Below are 15,685 nucleotides of genomic sequence, written 5' to 3'. Positions count from 1 at the left end.
GGTTTGTTATTTTCAAAGGTGCTCTAGAAATGAACTGACTTTTATCTGAGGACACGTGGCTATTTTCCCATTAGTTAGTGAGTGCTAACAGTTACAGCAGATTATGTTAATAAAACCTCTCATATGCAAATGTATGTGATGCATCCACATCCACGCATAATTAACAATTACATGTCTGTTGCTGCCACCCATTAGCGTTAGAGATGCAATATAAAAAAGAAAACATTTGGTGGGGGGACAGATTTGTGTTTTCCTCCCACTGGCCTGTGCAGTGCAGACCTGTGCAGACTGCAATACCAAGTGTGGACAGTAGAGGACGACATAACAGCGTCCAAAGCGCACACTGTCATTGAAATGCTGGCGTGTGCTGTGTTCAAGTACATCATGTAATTCAGCGTTCACAATAAATTTAATACAAGTCTGACAAAGTATTTCCACCATTTCTGTAGAAATCACAAACTCACCGCTCTTAGATAAAAGAAGCAAGAATCCAAGTAGTCAGATGTAGTCAATGTGAGGATGCAGGTCATTCCCTGGTACTAAAGCGGTAGCGTTGAAGCTGTGTATCCGGTGTAACCATGAATGCACCAGAGCCAGTCTGTTGTCAAGAGAAACGTTGCTAATCTTTCCTCACGGCTGCTAGCTACAAAGTGAAGTTTGGATTCATCTTTGTCTGTATTGTCTCTGCGACAGTGCGGTAAGATTAACTTAACTTCTTGACAGAAACTATCCAGTGAACCAGTGTTCGCCATGTAAACTAATCTAGGCTGTCGGAATTTAGCTAGCTAACAGTGAGGCGAACACAATGACAACCTGTTGTCTGAACCGGCTAACTGTCATCTCGGAGTTTTGAAGCTAATGAACAGAATTAGTTTATTAAAATAAAACCAGTAATTTGCTATTATTAATATGCAGTGGTCAGATTCCATCATTCAGCGCCACTTAAGTCACCAAATCTGTGTAAACTGAATGGTCACGTTGATCTGAAGTTAGCATTAGCGTCAATGCTAGCTGCTACGTTGCTGTTGTTTTGTCTGTTCGTCTGTGAGTTAGCTGTTAGCTCTGTCCTTATGATCATCATGACACAGAGAAGTGTTAGTCTCATTCATCATGACAGTAACAGTGGTGTTAAGTAACTGAGTACATTTACTCAAGCGCTGCAACTGAAGACAGTTTAGAGGTTCATGTGTGTGTGTAGACTTCTACTCCATTACGTTTAATATAAAAATACAGTTTTGACTTACTAAACAACATAGTTACTGTAGCATGAAGCTCTCCATTAAATAAATCACAGACAAGTGTCCATATTTACTGCAGTAATCAATAAATCAGTAAAGACCCTATTCACTCCAATGACACCATTAACACTGAGAAACATAACAGTTGTGGGTGATAAACAACAGATCACTGTTGTATAAACAGTCATGTTAAACATAGAAAAGCACAGGTTAAATAAGTCAACAGTTGGTCTGCTCTCATAAGATACACACAGCCCGTGCAAGGCAGCGTGGACTAACCAAACTAAATTAAACCTTTCAAACAAAAGTGACAGCACCACCTGACAGTTACTGTAAAACACAACTACTCTGATACAACAGCTCTAACATAAAGTCAGTGTTTATGATGAAACATTCATTGGCTTTGATTACATGTCAACTTAAACTTCATACTGCTGGTAGTACAGTTCGTCAGAGTTTCCTGCACCATGGAATGGTGAACTAAACTGTTATCCTGATGTAGGATCATTTCTCACTGGTGCTTCTCTAATTCCATCAGATGACTGATCTTTCTCTTTCTGTCTTGTAGAAGATGTTGGGGTACATCTGGCAGTATGTCTACTCATCCTTCCTCAGATACTGGCTGAAGTGGCTCATCAGACAGGCAACAGGGAAGTGTGAGCTGCAGAGAATATGCTCTGGATACAAACCAGGAGCTACAAGGACAGAAAAAACAGGTGAGTTAAAATCAGCATGAATCTGCTCTGTGTTTTCTGCTTTATATGTTTTTACATTGTATTTATTCCTTTCTTTTGTTGTAGAATATTCCCTCCGGTCGTCTAAGAACAAGGTAAGAAGATGTTATGTTTTAGTATATAATAGTTTATAGTTTGCTTTAATTTCTTTTTATATTGTTACCAATGTTATTGTTACCTATTTTTATTAATAGGTTTATTGATAATGGAAATAATTGTGGGTTGCACATTTGCAAAAGTTTTTTACCCTACAAAAAGCAAGAAAAAAGACAGAACAGAGAGTCAAGGAAAAAACATAATACTGTTCCTACACAAAGTCAAGCATAACCATAAATGTCCAAAATAGGCAACACAGTCTTAACTACAGTTCTTTATTGTTTTTACCTTTACCTTCCTATCAGACATTCAAACGTCACATTAAAAGTCAGTCAGTTAGTCGGGTTTTTATCTCTCTCAGCTCTTGTGTTGTTGCATTTTATGGGACTGTTGTAGTTTAATGATGTGTGTTCTTGCGCAATTATATGACATTTATTTTATGTCACCGTTTCGGCCAGAGAAACTGTTTCTCACGAGAGTTCCTGGTTAAATGGAGGTTAAATAGATTTTTTAAAAATATCAATAACGTTATAATGAACACACAGGTTTCTTTATCAAAATGAGAAGCAGACATGAGTTGACTGTCTTTGTTGAGAGGACCTGAGGCCTGAACAATGTGAAGAGGGTCAGAGTTACAGAAACATGGAGAGAGCAGCCGTGTGTGGATTAGAGGACAAACAGAAGGAAACAGGATCAGACGTCTGGATCAGGAGTAATGTGGTTCTGTTGTATAAGAGTTGCAGCAGACTGAATTAAATCAATGTAGCTGTTGTATGTGTGAAGTTCAGTAAAGACATATCCTCTGAGCCTAATCAGCTGTTATCTGTCTCTACACTCGCCAAGCTGAGGTGAACTGACTCCTCTTGTCATTCATGATTATAGCTAGACAAGCATTTTCTAATCAACAGTCCAGTTAAGTATGGAAACAGAAGTGCTTGGTCATCTTTTTCATTGTTTCTGAGGTTGACTTTGAAAAACATTTCTTTTCCACTGTGGTTGACAGTGTAGACAGCAGCCACTGTGCCAATTTTCTGTCTGATATCTCACTGTATCATTATTTCTCTGTGGCCTCCTCCTCACTCTCATGTGCTGTCTTCTCCTGTAGGTTTTAAGAGGAGCTTTGGAAACGAGCAAGGATAAATTAGAGCAATGTGTGGATCAAATTATGAAAGAGAAGAACGTCAAACACCAGAAAGATCCCCTGTAAGGTTATGTCTGATGTGTTTGAATTTGTCAAGTGTATTTTGTAAGTGTATTTTTTTGATGTAATGATGATTTATTTGTTAAATGTTCCTTCTTTTCTAGGTTCAAGGAGAGCCTGCACATCTGTCTGTTACAGATAACAGGATACAGCAGTCTGTACGTATCTGTAGAAGACCTGAGAAAGGAAGTCTTCAGCTCAGAGAACGCAGAACATGAGGCCATGCTTCTGAAGGTATGTGTTCCTGCTCCTGGATCCAGACTTTAGAAAAAAACAAGCAGTTTCTCCTCATGTTTTACCTAGACGGTTACTGTTCCACAGTTGATTAGATGGAGAGACAAATGATTTGTAGCGGACTTAATGTCATGAACTAACATGCTCTGGTAACAGACACACTGAACGGCATCTTTGTGAAATGTAAGAAATGTAATCTGGTTTAACGGCAAAATAAAATAACTTAATCTTACAGTACAGTATTGAAAGTAGTGATCATGAGTCCAATATATTATGTGCAATATATAATCATTGTACCTGTAATTCAGAACAGTGTCCATTAACATGTGTGATGCTGTAAATATTTGTCACGTCAGCTGTGGGACCTGTTGATGCCGACAGTCAAGCTGGAGTCAAGGATAACCAAACAGTGGGGAGACATTGGTTTCCAAGGAGATGACCCCAAGACAGACTTCAGAGGAATGGGCATGTTGGGGCTAATCAACCTTGTGTGAGTGTAATCCTGAACATGGGTGTGCACATCATCCTGACACAGAACAAATACTGTTGCTCTCAAAGTATTTCCTTCTCAGTACTTTTAAGTTTACCCCTGATTGACACTTAGTAAAGGTGGTTATAGTCCCGACTCTATGGAAGAACAGTGATGAGCCTGTGGGGTACAGGTAAACTACATTACACAAAATAGCAGATGATAAATGAGTTTTTGTCACAGAGCCTTAATAGAACAAACATAACAATAATCTTGTTTTTTCTGTTTGCAGATTTTTCAGTGAAAATTACACAAAAGAGGCTCGTCAGGTGTTGTCTCATGCAAACCATCCTAAACTAGGGTAAGATGCATTTATACACGAGGTCAGAGTATTTTCCTTTGATATTGTGTGAGTTTAATCTTTCTAAAATCTCTGCTTTCCGTTCATTAGACCCAGACAGAATTAGACTTGAATAATTCTACAGATCTTCAGGTTCACTGTGCCTGTGTCATATTTTGCTAAATCTGAGGATCACATGTTTCCAGGTATTCATATGCCATAGTTGGCATCAACTTAACAGAGATGGCCTACAGCCTCCTGAAGAGCGGTGCTTTGAAACCGCATTTCTACAACACAGTCCAGGGAACACCTGAGCTCCGGCACTTCCATCAGCTTTACTGTGAGTAAACCCGACATCATCTTTTATTATATAAACCTCTGATTTATTATTATTACATTTACTAATAGTTGGTGATTTTTTTTGTTGTTGTTGTTGTCTAAATGCATGTTTCCTGTCCTCCAGGTTACCTGGCGTATGAATTTGATAAATTCTGGGTGGCAGAGGAACCAGAAAGCATCATGCAGTTCAATCAGTACAGAGAAAAATTCCATAACATAGTCAAGACACATCTACAGGACCCTGATGTGTGCCTCACACTGACTGTCAGTTCTAAAAACTAACATAAATAAAGGACCATAAAGGATTAATATTGCCCCACATGAGTTCTCCACAGCCCCTGACATTGTTCGATCAGGTATAGGAAGGCGAGAATGTTCGGCATAGGCAATGCAAAGACTGAAACTCATCTGCCACTCATATGCCACTCCAAAACTCAGTTTGGTTTTGTGATTTCTTCGTCATATTCTGTCCCTGTTGCAGTCATACTTAATTGTTTTAAAGTAGAGCACAAATCTGCCACCCTATACCTCAGAAATGACCATTCCAGTGGTTTAATGTCCGTCATGAAGAAGAAACAAGAGCTGCTGCAGACGACTGTGGTGATAATAACAGCTCTGTCTCAGCCAAATTGTTGCAGTTTACAAACATTTATTGAAAAATGGTGATTGGCCACCATATTTTTATTTGTCTTGTTTGTATTTGTTGTCACGATTGTCCTGCTCAGGAATTTAATATTTATGTCCATGGCTGAAACCTATGATTTCCATTGTAGAAGTTGTGCATGGTTTAACATGTCCCCACTGATACTATTAACACCATCTGTGTTATTTAATGATAAACGTGGAACTCAAAATACTTGTTTGCCTGCTTTTCATACATTTGTATGTCTGAAGACTGATATATCATGTTCTTTTCTGTTATTTTTACACTGTGGTTTGCTTTTGAGGAAGTCCTGTAATGATTAACACATCTCGCTCAAAGTTAATAAACAGACATTTTGATGTTTTCAGATGTGTTTTGTGTCCATGTGTCAAAGTGCAAGTCAAAGATGCAAACACAGTGTCTGTAATAAGTCAAATATATTTAGGATTTACATAAACATGTTTTACATTTGATTATGGCACCAGTGTTATTTTTAATACAAAGGTGCACTGGTTTAAGCTGCCTGAAATGTGTACCTGGCAGATTTAGATTTACAGATCTTAAAGTGCAAACACAACTTCCCACAGGAGGTTATTACAAGCTTGTGTTCATATCTTCACTCCCACAATATTTGGACTGGGCTCATCATGACAAATTATAAATATAAAAAGGAACACTATATGTTTTCTTACACACGCGTTCAACATATAGTCAAATGGAAGGTAGATTGTTCAGTACTTTTTTTTCAGTGAAGGATTGTCTCCTTTGTCACCACAGGATGAGAATAATGTTGAATAAAGCTAAAACAAGAACTGATATTCATTAGGTTCCTTCATCCAGTGGTGGTTCAGGTTTTACAGTCAAACTTTGAAACACTAATCTCAGTTCGGGGCCTCGATCCTCTTCTTGGTGACCATCATGGCCCTCTTGATTTGCTCGAATGAGACAAACATCACAATATTCCATGATCCCAATCTCAGAAATGAGGGTACGAATCTACAGAAAAACAAGACGAGATCAGAGGCCTGTACTAAGGAGCAAAGGCTAAAATTTGCGTCGCAGTATTTTTTATCTGTCATTATGGATTGACCTCAGGTACAGATATTTCCTAAACAAATCAATGTGTGTAGGGGTCAGACAGAGAGAGCTCACCCTTTGTAGAAAGCTGTTGGCCCCTCTTTAGTCAACATGGTCCAGGCGCAGTTGATAGCACTCTTGTACTGGCCTGGTGGTGAGTTCATGTACCTGGTCTTCACCACATCCACCGGGGAAGCAATCACTGTGGTAACAAAGCCGGCGCCAAACGCAGACACAAAGTGGCACGGCAGGTTGTCTGTGGGGGGAGTTGGGAAATATTGTGAAGCAAGCAGCTGAAAAATGTCAGCAAGTATGAGGCCCTTTGTTCTTAGCTGAGCAGTATAGAGACCAGTGTCAGCAGATTATGTAATCGTGTGAAAGGGGCAATATAAATGATAGAGATAAATGTCTTATTAACTACTGTATTTACAGCACTCTGAGGGGAAAATACACCATGTTCTGTACCAGCATGTGCACTGTTATCAGCTGTGGAGGAGCTGAAGGGGGTGAGAGGGTGTGTGGATTTCTGCCCAATCAGCTATCCCTCTGGGGGTGGCATTGTGTGTCTGTTACTGTAGCTCAGACACACATGTATGAGCTCTCTGTCTCTCACCTGACATGAGGTTATGGTTAAGGATGGTCTCTTTGATCAGGTCGTACGTAACCAGCTCTGTGCAGTTGACCAGCGCATTTCTCGTGATGTTGGGTAGTGTGCCTAAAGAAACCAGAGAAGAAAACAAACTCATACTTTACCATTCAGTCACGAAGAAATTACATGACAGATGAGATCCAAAAGATGTGGACACCTTTCCAGAGTCCACGTAAGCCCTCATTCTGGAAGATGTGTTTGTAGGCCTGCATGGTGCCACTGTAGCGACGAGCCACACCGTCCAGGTTCATCTGGGCTTGGAATCGAACCTTGACCACATCAGTGGGTTGTGCAAATGACACTGCCATAGCACCTGTGGTGCAGCCAGCCAGTATACGTACCAGCACACTTGGGTCTGGAGAAGAGTAGAACAACCATTGGTAGATTGTAACTAGGTACTTTAATTAAGTACAGGTGTGTATGTGTGAACATTTCCACTCCAGCACATTCTAGAAGAATTGTTGTACTTGTTACTCCACTACATTTATTTAACAGATTTAGCTACTAGTTCCTTTTTGTATCAAGATTTGATATGTAAAATATATGACCACATTATAAGGAAGATTGGAGATTATGGTTAAACTACCCACCAATACATGAAATTGTTCAAATTGCACAGTATGCAGGACTTTAACTCATCATAACTCATTCAACTCTTCATTGTGATACTGGTACTTTTACTTCAGTCAAAGATCCACTGGAAAAAACATAAAAATATTCTTTAACATCTGTTATCTATGAAACTAAAAACAAATTATTCTTAATTCTCACTTAAAACATCAATGGGTGTCACAGCCCTCAGGTCTTCATACACTGAAACTCTTACCACATCTAACATTTGCTTAATATGCTGTGTACTTCATGTAGTGTTGTAATTGTATCTCAATATTAGACGTGTCCTACTGTAACCTCTGTCTCTGCTTCACAAACGTCAGCTGTACTGGTTTCTCACTTTTTCCCTCTGTTACACTGTTTTTCCTACTTTATAAAAAGCTTTAAAAATGGGTCTAAGGATTGAAGGTGTTGTGTATGTTGAACTGCAGGTTTGTGATTTTTCACTTACTGTCTTTTCCACCAGTGTAGAAGTTTTTGACGTTGTCATAGAGGCCGATTCTGATGGAGGCGAAGCACACCTGTCTCTGCAGACCAGCTACCAGCCCGTTGTACAGAGACTTGGGCCCCTCCGTTCGGATCATGGTGCTGATCGTACCGAACACTCCCCTGTACCGGATGCCTTCCACGGCTTTCTTCTCTCCCTGAATCTGGGGTCACAGATTGTACTCAAGGCTAAAACCAGCTTCACAGAACAAAAGTAGAGAATCTTCAGACTAAATGGTGCTGTGTGTAGCTGCAGAAGTGTCAGTGAGTACAGCTGATTTAAAACATATTGTCAGTCAGCAGCAGCCAACATCATGCTGTGGAGTAGTAGTAGTAGTAAAATTGGAGTAGTGTAAACATGTCATGTGCCTTGTTTTTACCAGAGATTAGTTATTTTCTTTCTTTGTCAGTATTACCAAGCAGATACCTGTAGTCTGACTTTGGCTGTGTCCAGAGGGAATGTGACAATGTCAGCTATACAGGCTGCGGCTCCAGCACTCGCCATCTTCACTCCCAGTGGCGGGGGAACGTCTGAGGGTTTAAGTCCTACCATGTTTCCTTCTACTGGTGACAGGCATACACAGAAACACACACATGCAAAATCACATCAGTGCTGGATTCCCATGTAGAAAACCACGATCTAAAGTTTAACCTCATAAAGTAATCCTTAATCTGTTTAACAGTGGAAGATGATGATAATGATAAAAATGTTAAACATACTTACATAGACTAAAATTTAAGGTTCCTTTAGAGTCTCAGTTGTTTGTTACTGGGCCAGATTATAATCCATAAAGGGCCCCAGTTCACAAAAAGGACAGAAGCATCTTTTGCTCTGTATTTATATATTTTCTGGCTGGCTTTTTTATGACATCCACAGAGAGGCGTTACTGTGTACTCCTGTACGCCCGGGTCAAATCAAAGTCCACTGACTGTCAGAGAGTCAATGTTCAATTTACCCCACAGTGCAGGTACTTTTCAGAAAAACAACAATTTTTCTTCCCCATTCTGTGACTATAAGATCAGAATCTTTTCATCCACACTGTGGTGTATTTAAGTGTCTACAGGCCATCGTTAATATTTAAGTGTTATTTTCCTGTCTTATAATCAACATTATTGGTGTTCACATTCATATTAAGCACAGTAAGTAGCATTTAGAAATATCAGCACATTTTCTCTGTCAAGTAATTATTTACTTCATTAGGTCAAGTGTCTGTGCTTAAAGACAGTCATAATAAAACACGATCAGTCAGGTTCAGGGGAGGCTTGTCTTCGCTCTGAGCCAATCACTGAACAGATGTGTGAACAAAAGGAAAGAGTTTGGAGCTGATTGGCTAAATGACACTCTGTTCTGTAGCCTTAAAGCAAAACCTCATGTTACCCTTTCACTTTAGTAGTAGAGGTGTGGTATCATGCAGCATGCGCCCAAGTGTTCATATAAACCTTGTTTTATGCTGTTGTTCATTTATTATTTATAATTAACAGTCACGGTGAGACACTTCTCACATCTTTGTGGAAATAGACCCAGATTTTAATAAGAATATCTCCGGGGGAATAAAGGTGGGAGAGTTGTGACGTTAGCTGGTGACCAAAGGTCATTATGGAGCAGATAAGAACATTATATCACACCAAGTCCAGCCTCTCAGCAGTTTGGCAGTGGTGGTGCCTATTTCATAACAACTTGTCCTCAGGCCTACCTTAAATTTTATGGGGATTATGGGAAAATTTGATTTTGGTAGAAGAAGAAAATGAATATGCAAATGTGCCCTTATTCCCAAATAGACTTAGTTGTCAGTTTATAAGGTACACCTAGCCAAAACTAGTGTAGTGTCATACAACAGACCTGCAATAAATCATTTTTGTTCAAACAATTTGAGAGAGGTAGCAACTGTAACTTGTGGTACTGTAGAATTGTATTGGGAGGTACTAATATTGAATAATCTGTGTTTGATACAAACAATGTGGAGGAAATATTAGAAACACCTCTAAGTATAACTGTAATGAAAGAAGGAATTATTGTAGGGTTGTTGTTTAGATTGAATTGGCATATCTTGGTGTATCTTACAGTGTAAAATATTCATTATTGTCTTTTTAAGAAAAACAATATTTGAAAATAAAAAATCCCTCAAATGAGATACTGTCATTTATTAGACATGGTAAAATCTGATAAGAGCTTCATTAAGAACAACAGATTCTTTCATTTGAGCTGAAAGAGAGTGGTAATAAGACTAATATTTCAATATCCTGGTTTAACATACATTGTTTCTAACTGATTAATCATTGCTAGTTTTCCATGTGTCTGACAGGTGATGCCTCTGTTCAGTCTGCTGAGAGTCCTGTTGTGAATGAGCTCACTGAGCTGTGATTGGTCAACCTGAGCCACAACCCCAGTGTGTTTGGTCCACACACAGAGAGAAAGAGAGGTGCTGAAACCACCAGATGTTAAATGCAGTTGTCTCCAAGGCGCATATTGCTGTATTCATGTTATAAAGTGTGGTGAGCCTGAAGGTAAAAGCACAATGATATTTCACAAAACAAAAAATATAGTGTAAAAATATAGAATAATCTAGTTCACTTAAGTACAGCAAAGTAAAAATACTCCATTACAACTGAATGGCCTGCATGAAAAACCCTGCTGAAGTAAGAGACCAGATAAATGTGATGGGTCGACGTGTAGAGGGTTGAGACAGGTTTAAAGAGCAATAAATAAAACAGGTAGAATTAAATCAGAGAAAAAACAGGCAATAATAATAATAACCATTATTATTATTGTTGTTATTATTATTATTTTTCAATTGATTTTCACTACTTTCATTAGTCATGTAATTCATCATCAATCATTGTATTTCAAGTCACTATGCTGCTTGTCTCATATCTGGGCACTAGGTGGCGCACTGCGCCTGCGTAGTGCACCAGTTTAACGTGTGTCTCCTCTGTTCATATCACAGGTCGGTAAATATGCCGTAAACTGAGATCACACGTTAGATTTTAAGAGTTCAGCATGAAGCTGATGAGGCTGTATGCTAACTTGCTAATGAGGAAAAAGAAGGTCCAGGGAAAAAAAAAAAACTAATTGATGGGAGCCCTGTGTACTTACTGGTGTCAGGTTAGCCTCACAGTGTCAAGAGTTCAGCTATTGCCGTTTTCTGGACTGTAGGTTGTCTGAGGTTTTTTTTCCTTTTGTTTGGATTTGGCGAGTCTATCCATTTCCGTTATACTAACCCTTCAAACTGTCCCTTTTTAAATGTTAGGGTTGTCCCAGTTCCTCTGATGAAAAATCTTCAGGCCTGTCTTCAGTCTCTGTAGTTCTGTTAAAGCTATATAAAGCACTAACTCTGTTACTTTTATGTTGCAGATACAGTTTGTGAGCATGTCGTTCCGTTCGAAGACATTTATTATTACGTTTGTTTTGTTTAAGCTGTGAAAGAACGGACACACTCGGTTCCGCCATTTTCCTCCTCGACCAGGTGTCAGCGTTGGTTTCCATGGTGATGTGCGTCCACATGTTTGGTGGGCGGAGCTTCTGACGGAGCACTGAGGGGTGTGTTTGTTTTGCTGCTGAGTTTGATTAATAGTCTGTCTATAGTTTGATTATCGATCAGTCTTTCTCTCCAGGATGCCTTACTCTGCCTTTAACACCATCTGTCCTTATTTCAACCAGATGTAAAAAAATAAAACAACTTTATTTCCTCACTGAGATACCCACTAAGTATGTAATGCTTGTCTGACTGCAGAGTAAAATATTTCTCAAAATAAAAATAGTGACATGTTTTATTCCATTAACTGGTTCCAGTATGGTACAAGTGATTTCAGGAATGGTACAGCTTCTGTGTGTATCACATGGTCGAGATACTGGACCTGGATACTACATGAAAATACAGGTGACTATCATTACTTTAGTCTGTGATTGATACTGATATCATCGGTCTACGACATCTTCTTCTAGGAGTGAGACTGAGCTGTATCAGAAAGGAAGGCGTTCCTCACAAGAAGCTCATCACGGTTCCCTTCTTCCCGACCTGGTGAGGCTGCAGCGCGTGGAACTGAATAACAATCCTGTCAGTCAGAACAAACATTTGTTCAAATATGAAATCAACACCAAGTACAACACAGACGAAGAGTTACAGTGAATCAGTAAATCACCTCCAGTGAGAGAACTGATCAGTCTGATTCGTTCAGTGGGACAGACCTTTTCACATACAGCACCACATGAATATAGAACAAAGCGAAAATGAGAGGTACTTGTCTTCAAATGTAGAGGAGCTGAAGCTCCACCGTGGCTGGTTACAGACATATTTTTTAAGATGCTGGCGGGACGGTTTGAAGGTCCTGCTGGGCAGCATTTGAGGAGGCAGAGGACCAACTACCAGGATCCTTTGACCCAGAACCTCTGACAGTCGGTGTAACTGTGATGCCTTTAGTTGCAGTGCAAAAGCATTTTTTCAGAAAAGAATTTCATCGCTTTTTCAACGCGTTCTGTGTGAAAGTAGTCTTAACAAAAACAACAGCTTGAAAAAATGAAATTGGTGTGTGAATGAATCAAGTGAAAAAAACCACCCTCAGTGTGTGAAGGCCGTCAGTCTGTGGTGTCTTGCATGCTAATGCATGTTGTCTGGGGTTTAATGGGGACCTGTGAGAAGGAGCGATCCTGCACTCCTGTTAGAAAATTTGCTCAGACATATACACTGCTTACATAAATCACTTCCTTGACAAGCAGAGGACGGATCTATTAATAGATTAGCTTTTGAATGTATATAACATATAACCCTGCTGTTCATCTGCTTTTTCTTTACAGCAAAAACAAGCTGCACCTGAAAGTGGACTGAGAGACCCTCCTTCTCAGCCAGTTTCAATCCAGCTGTTTATTCTGCAAAGGAGTTCCACTGACAGATTTCACAGCAGCCCAAACAAAACTATCAGGTCATGGCTGAAAGCTCTGTAAAACAGTGTGTTCTGTAACTTTATCTGTCTACAGCCAGCCAGATTACAAACCAGGTCGATGTGACATACTGTACCTGGTGAATGTAAGTCCAACTGATACTGTATCATGTAAAGAACTCTGAGTTGATAAATGTCTGAACTTTACACAGTATCCAATAATAACAATAATTCTTAGGTGAACACAGTCAAGCAGCTTGATGAGGTTGTGGATTGTGTCTTTTAGTTTAATTTTAACCTGTTCCATTTTTGAATAAAAAGGAAAAAAAGTTTATATTAATAGTAGCTTGTGTTATTCCAGCACAGCTCTTTAGACTGTGCGTGCACTGCTCCAGTGTGTTAAACATATATCATACAACCTGATGGTACAGTGTGTGTGCAGACAGCTCACCTGTCCTCAGGCAGACTGAGTTCTCTGGTCAGAAACTCAAAGATCTTTGCACTGTGCTCCTTGTTCTTCTCAGCAGTGTCAGTCACACCAATGGCAGACACTGACAGCATCACACATGGAGAGAAAGAGCCTGCTATCAGCATTGTCAGCCCAGGGTTCACCACAACATTCATCCTCTGAAAGACATCCACCATGGCAACATTAGTGAAGCTGAAGAACTTAAACATTTAAACGTAAGCATGAGCACAGATACACATAGAAAAAGTCACAGTGGTGAATCAAGACAAAGTAAGAACTCCAGAGTTCATTCTCCCTGTGTGTCAAAACCGGCCCAGGTGTCCTTAAAGCGCACACTGAACTCTTTACTCAAACCATCATACAAGATCAAGTCCACTGAGTCAGAACAGAACCTACCGTATGTATGAGCATCACTGTCTGAGGATCTCTGATCTGTTCTAGACATGCAGCTTGGATAGCTCAACAGATGAGGCAGATATAATACAGGTATGACAGTTTGTTACAGTTCTAAATGCAGTCGCTGTAATCAAGGATGCATCATCAATAGAAGGCACTACGTGATGCACTATGGAAGTAAACAGTGGCAGCAAGATGGCAGATTGACAAGCTTTTGTTCACACTTAGGGTCATTGAAAACCTGTTTTTGCTTCCAGCTGGGAACCATTTATTTCAGCAGCAGTGCTGGCTCCGTCTCTCTACTCCGAGTTCAATAATATAATGTTTGATTTCATTTTATTATAAATTCAATTTACCCTTGTTCAGAGTGAGAGAGAGAGAGAGAGAGCACTGACTACTGCCCTTTATCTTCCGGCACAGTGATGTCAGTTTTTCATTATGTTGCTGGATTATTGTCAATCAGATTGTAACAGATCTGAGGAGCCACATCCAGCAAGAAGAGCATTCACAGTGCACAACCCTGCAAATGTTGAAGAACAAGACAAGCATGCTCCTGGACCCTGACCTGATGTGCCTGACAGTCCTGGAGACTGCAGTTCTTCCACTATGAAGAATGCTGTTTGGTGACAATCCTCAACAGAGATGTGCCAGCATGCATTGCAAATATGCACCAGCAAGTGATCACGAAGATGAGTGTAACACAGGTCCTGATGTTGACCGGTAACCCTGAATACTGACTCGCTTTTGCAGGTAAGGACAGACTCAGTGAGACAGGATGATAGATTTGTCCATTGTTCATGTACGAGGTGCGACTGGGAAGTTCCATCAAAGTCCCTGTTGTGAGCAGATGGAAAATATAACATTACTGAGGAACAGCAGCCTCTGCAGCCATGAGTGGTAGTTAATTCTGGTGGGCTCTGAGACTGGTTTCATGTAGAGAAAAAAACCTGTCAGTCCCTTGACCAGAGCTTGAGTGTGTAGACGGTGTACACTATAAAAAAAAATACACCATTTAGAATTCTTGATGTTTTCAGTTTTCTTTTATGGTTTTGCATTGGTCACTGATTAGCTTCTTTTTAATTGATATATTAGCCCCGTAGGTGGTTTTTCATAACTCAGGATATTTTAATTTCATAAGTAATTTACGTCAAATACGTGACAGTTTATGTGATACATCCTCTCAAAGAAAAAGAAAAAAAACAGCGTCATCCCACGTGCCACTGCTCGATGTGCTGTTCCACTGATTTAAATGGTAAATAAATAAGTTAATTAATTAAAGTTTCATATTAACTATCTAATAGAGCCGAGCCTCACGTCAGCAGGCTCAGCTCTGGTTCAGGACAGAACTACTGTAAATCATCTGTAGTTTACCCTGGAACACAGCGAGCAGGGCTGAACTACTGTAAACCAGCTGTGGACTGTGATGAAATGAAACTCACGTCCTGAGGTTTTCCCAGAGCAGCTGCGATGCTGTTGCACAGCTTCTGAACAAACTCCTCGGAGAAGGAGCTGGCTGGCAGGTTACTCTGCAGGTCGACGAAAGGCATCCTGAACACTGGACAGGAGTTTACTCTCTGCTCTGTGTGAAGACGAGGACCAGAGACCAGTGGCAACACGGCAACGGAGGAACTTCTTCCGGTTGACACTTTCAAAATAAGTGCGTTAGAAAGACTGAGCCAAACCGCTGCTGTTTGTATGCTTTGCTGTTTTGTCGTGGGAGGTGACATTAACATTTTTAATTTAGGATGGTGGATTTTTATGCTTGATAATTTTAAGTGTGCGTGTGTTGTGTATTACAGCCAAGTAAGTTTTATATTGAAAGCACAG

At 39.9% G+C, this 15,685-nt stretch overlaps 3 protein-coding genes across 4 annotated transcripts; 1 reads left to right on the top strand and 2 right to left on the bottom strand.

Moving 5' to 3' along the window:
- Window positions 1-548: 548 nt before the first annotated feature.
- Window positions 549-5,661, top strand: elmod2 (ELMO/CED-12 domain containing 2). The gene is made up of 9 exons (XM_018661580.2): window positions 549-697; window positions 1,807-1,954; window positions 2,039-2,067; window positions 3,174-3,271; window positions 3,374-3,503; window positions 3,860-3,993; window positions 4,265-4,333; window positions 4,519-4,652; window positions 4,776-5,661. The coding sequence occupies exons 2-9, from the start codon at window positions 1,810-1,812 to the stop codon at window positions 4,931-4,933; spliced, it is 897 nt and encodes a 298-aa protein (XP_018517096.1). The 5' UTR covers window positions 549-697; window positions 1,807-1,809; the 3' UTR covers window positions 4,934-5,661.
- Window positions 5,662-5,725: 64 nt separating this feature from the next.
- Window positions 5,726-9,008, bottom strand: LOC108873407 (mitochondrial uncoupling protein 3). 2 transcript variants are annotated; one of them, XM_018661577.2, is made up of 7 exons: window positions 8,843-9,008; window positions 8,546-8,682; window positions 8,084-8,282; window positions 7,178-7,375; window positions 6,985-7,086; window positions 6,447-6,627; window positions 5,726-6,290 (listed from the first exon to the last, which is right to left on the bottom strand). In XM_018661577.2, the coding sequence occupies exons 2-7, from the start codon at window positions 8,669-8,671 to the stop codon at window positions 6,176-6,178; spliced, it is 921 nt and encodes a 306-aa protein (XP_018517093.1). In that variant the 5' UTR covers window positions 8,672-8,682; window positions 8,843-9,008; the 3' UTR covers window positions 5,726-6,175. The 2 variants fall into 2 exon arrangements, with proteins under 2 accessions (XP_018517093.1, XP_018517094.1); XM_018661578.2 differs by having other exon boundaries at window positions 8,546-8,679; window positions 8,843-9,006.
- A 2,860-nt stretch (window positions 9,009-11,868) lies between these two features.
- On the bottom strand, window positions 11,869-15,501 carry ddt (D-dopachrome tautomerase). Its single transcript, XM_018661586.2, has 3 exons — window positions 15,298-15,501; window positions 13,445-13,620; window positions 11,869-12,171 (listed from the first exon to the last, which is right to left on the bottom strand). Exons 1-3 carry the CDS (start codon window positions 15,403-15,405, stop codon window positions 12,099-12,101), a joined length of 357 nt encoding a protein of 118 aa, XP_018517102.1. The 5' UTR covers window positions 15,406-15,501; the 3' UTR covers window positions 11,869-12,098.
- Between the last annotated feature and the right edge of the window lie 184 nt (window positions 15,502-15,685).

This window comes from Lates calcarifer, linkage group LG5 (assembly GCF_001640805.2).
Source record: "Lates calcarifer isolate ASB-BC8 linkage group LG5, TLL_Latcal_v3, whole genome shotgun sequence".
NCBI lineage: Eukaryota > Metazoa > Chordata > Actinopteri > Centropomidae > Lates > Lates calcarifer.
Note: the sequence above shows the minus strand (reverse complement) of the source record. Positions and strands in the feature narration are given on the sequence as shown.

Bases quoted from the DNA above. Each gene is read 5' to 3' on its own strand.
- LOC108873407 (XM_018661577.2), bottom strand. From the start codon at position 8,671: ATGGTAGGACTTAAACCCTCAGACGTTCCCCCGCCACTGGGAGTGAAG. The intron at 7,376-8,083 runs GTAAGTGAAAAA...ACTCTTCTCCAG, and splicing joins CTACACTGGTGGAAAAGACA to ACCCAAGTGTGCTGGTACGT. The intron at 6,291-6,446 runs GTGAGCTCTCTC...GTTTTTCTGTAG, and splicing joins CCAACAGCTTTCTACAAAGG to ATTCGTACCCTCATTTCTGA.
- elmod2 (XM_018661580.2), top strand. From the start codon at position 1,810: ATGTTGGGGTACATCTGGCAGTATGTCTACTCATCCTTCCTCAGATAC. The intron at 2,068-3,173 runs GTAAGAAGATGT...CTTCTCCTGTAG, and splicing joins TCCGGTCGTCTAAGAACAAG to GTTTTAAGAGGAGCTTTGGA. The intron at 4,653-4,775 runs GTGAGTAAACCC...CCTGTCCTCCAG, and splicing joins GCACTTCCATCAGCTTTACT to GTTACCTGGCGTATGAATTT.
- ddt (XM_018661586.2), bottom strand. From the start codon at position 15,405: ATGCCTTTCGTCGACCTGCAGAGTAACCTGCCAGCCAGCTCCTTCTCC. The intron at 13,621-15,297 runs GTGAGTTTCATT...GATGTCTTTCAG, and splicing joins CTCTGGGAAAACCTCAGGAC to AGGATGAATGTTGTGGTGAA. The intron at 12,172-13,444 runs GTGAGCTGTCTG...TCTGACTGACAG, and splicing joins CTCAGTCTGCCTGAGGACAG to GATTGTTATTCAGTTCCACG.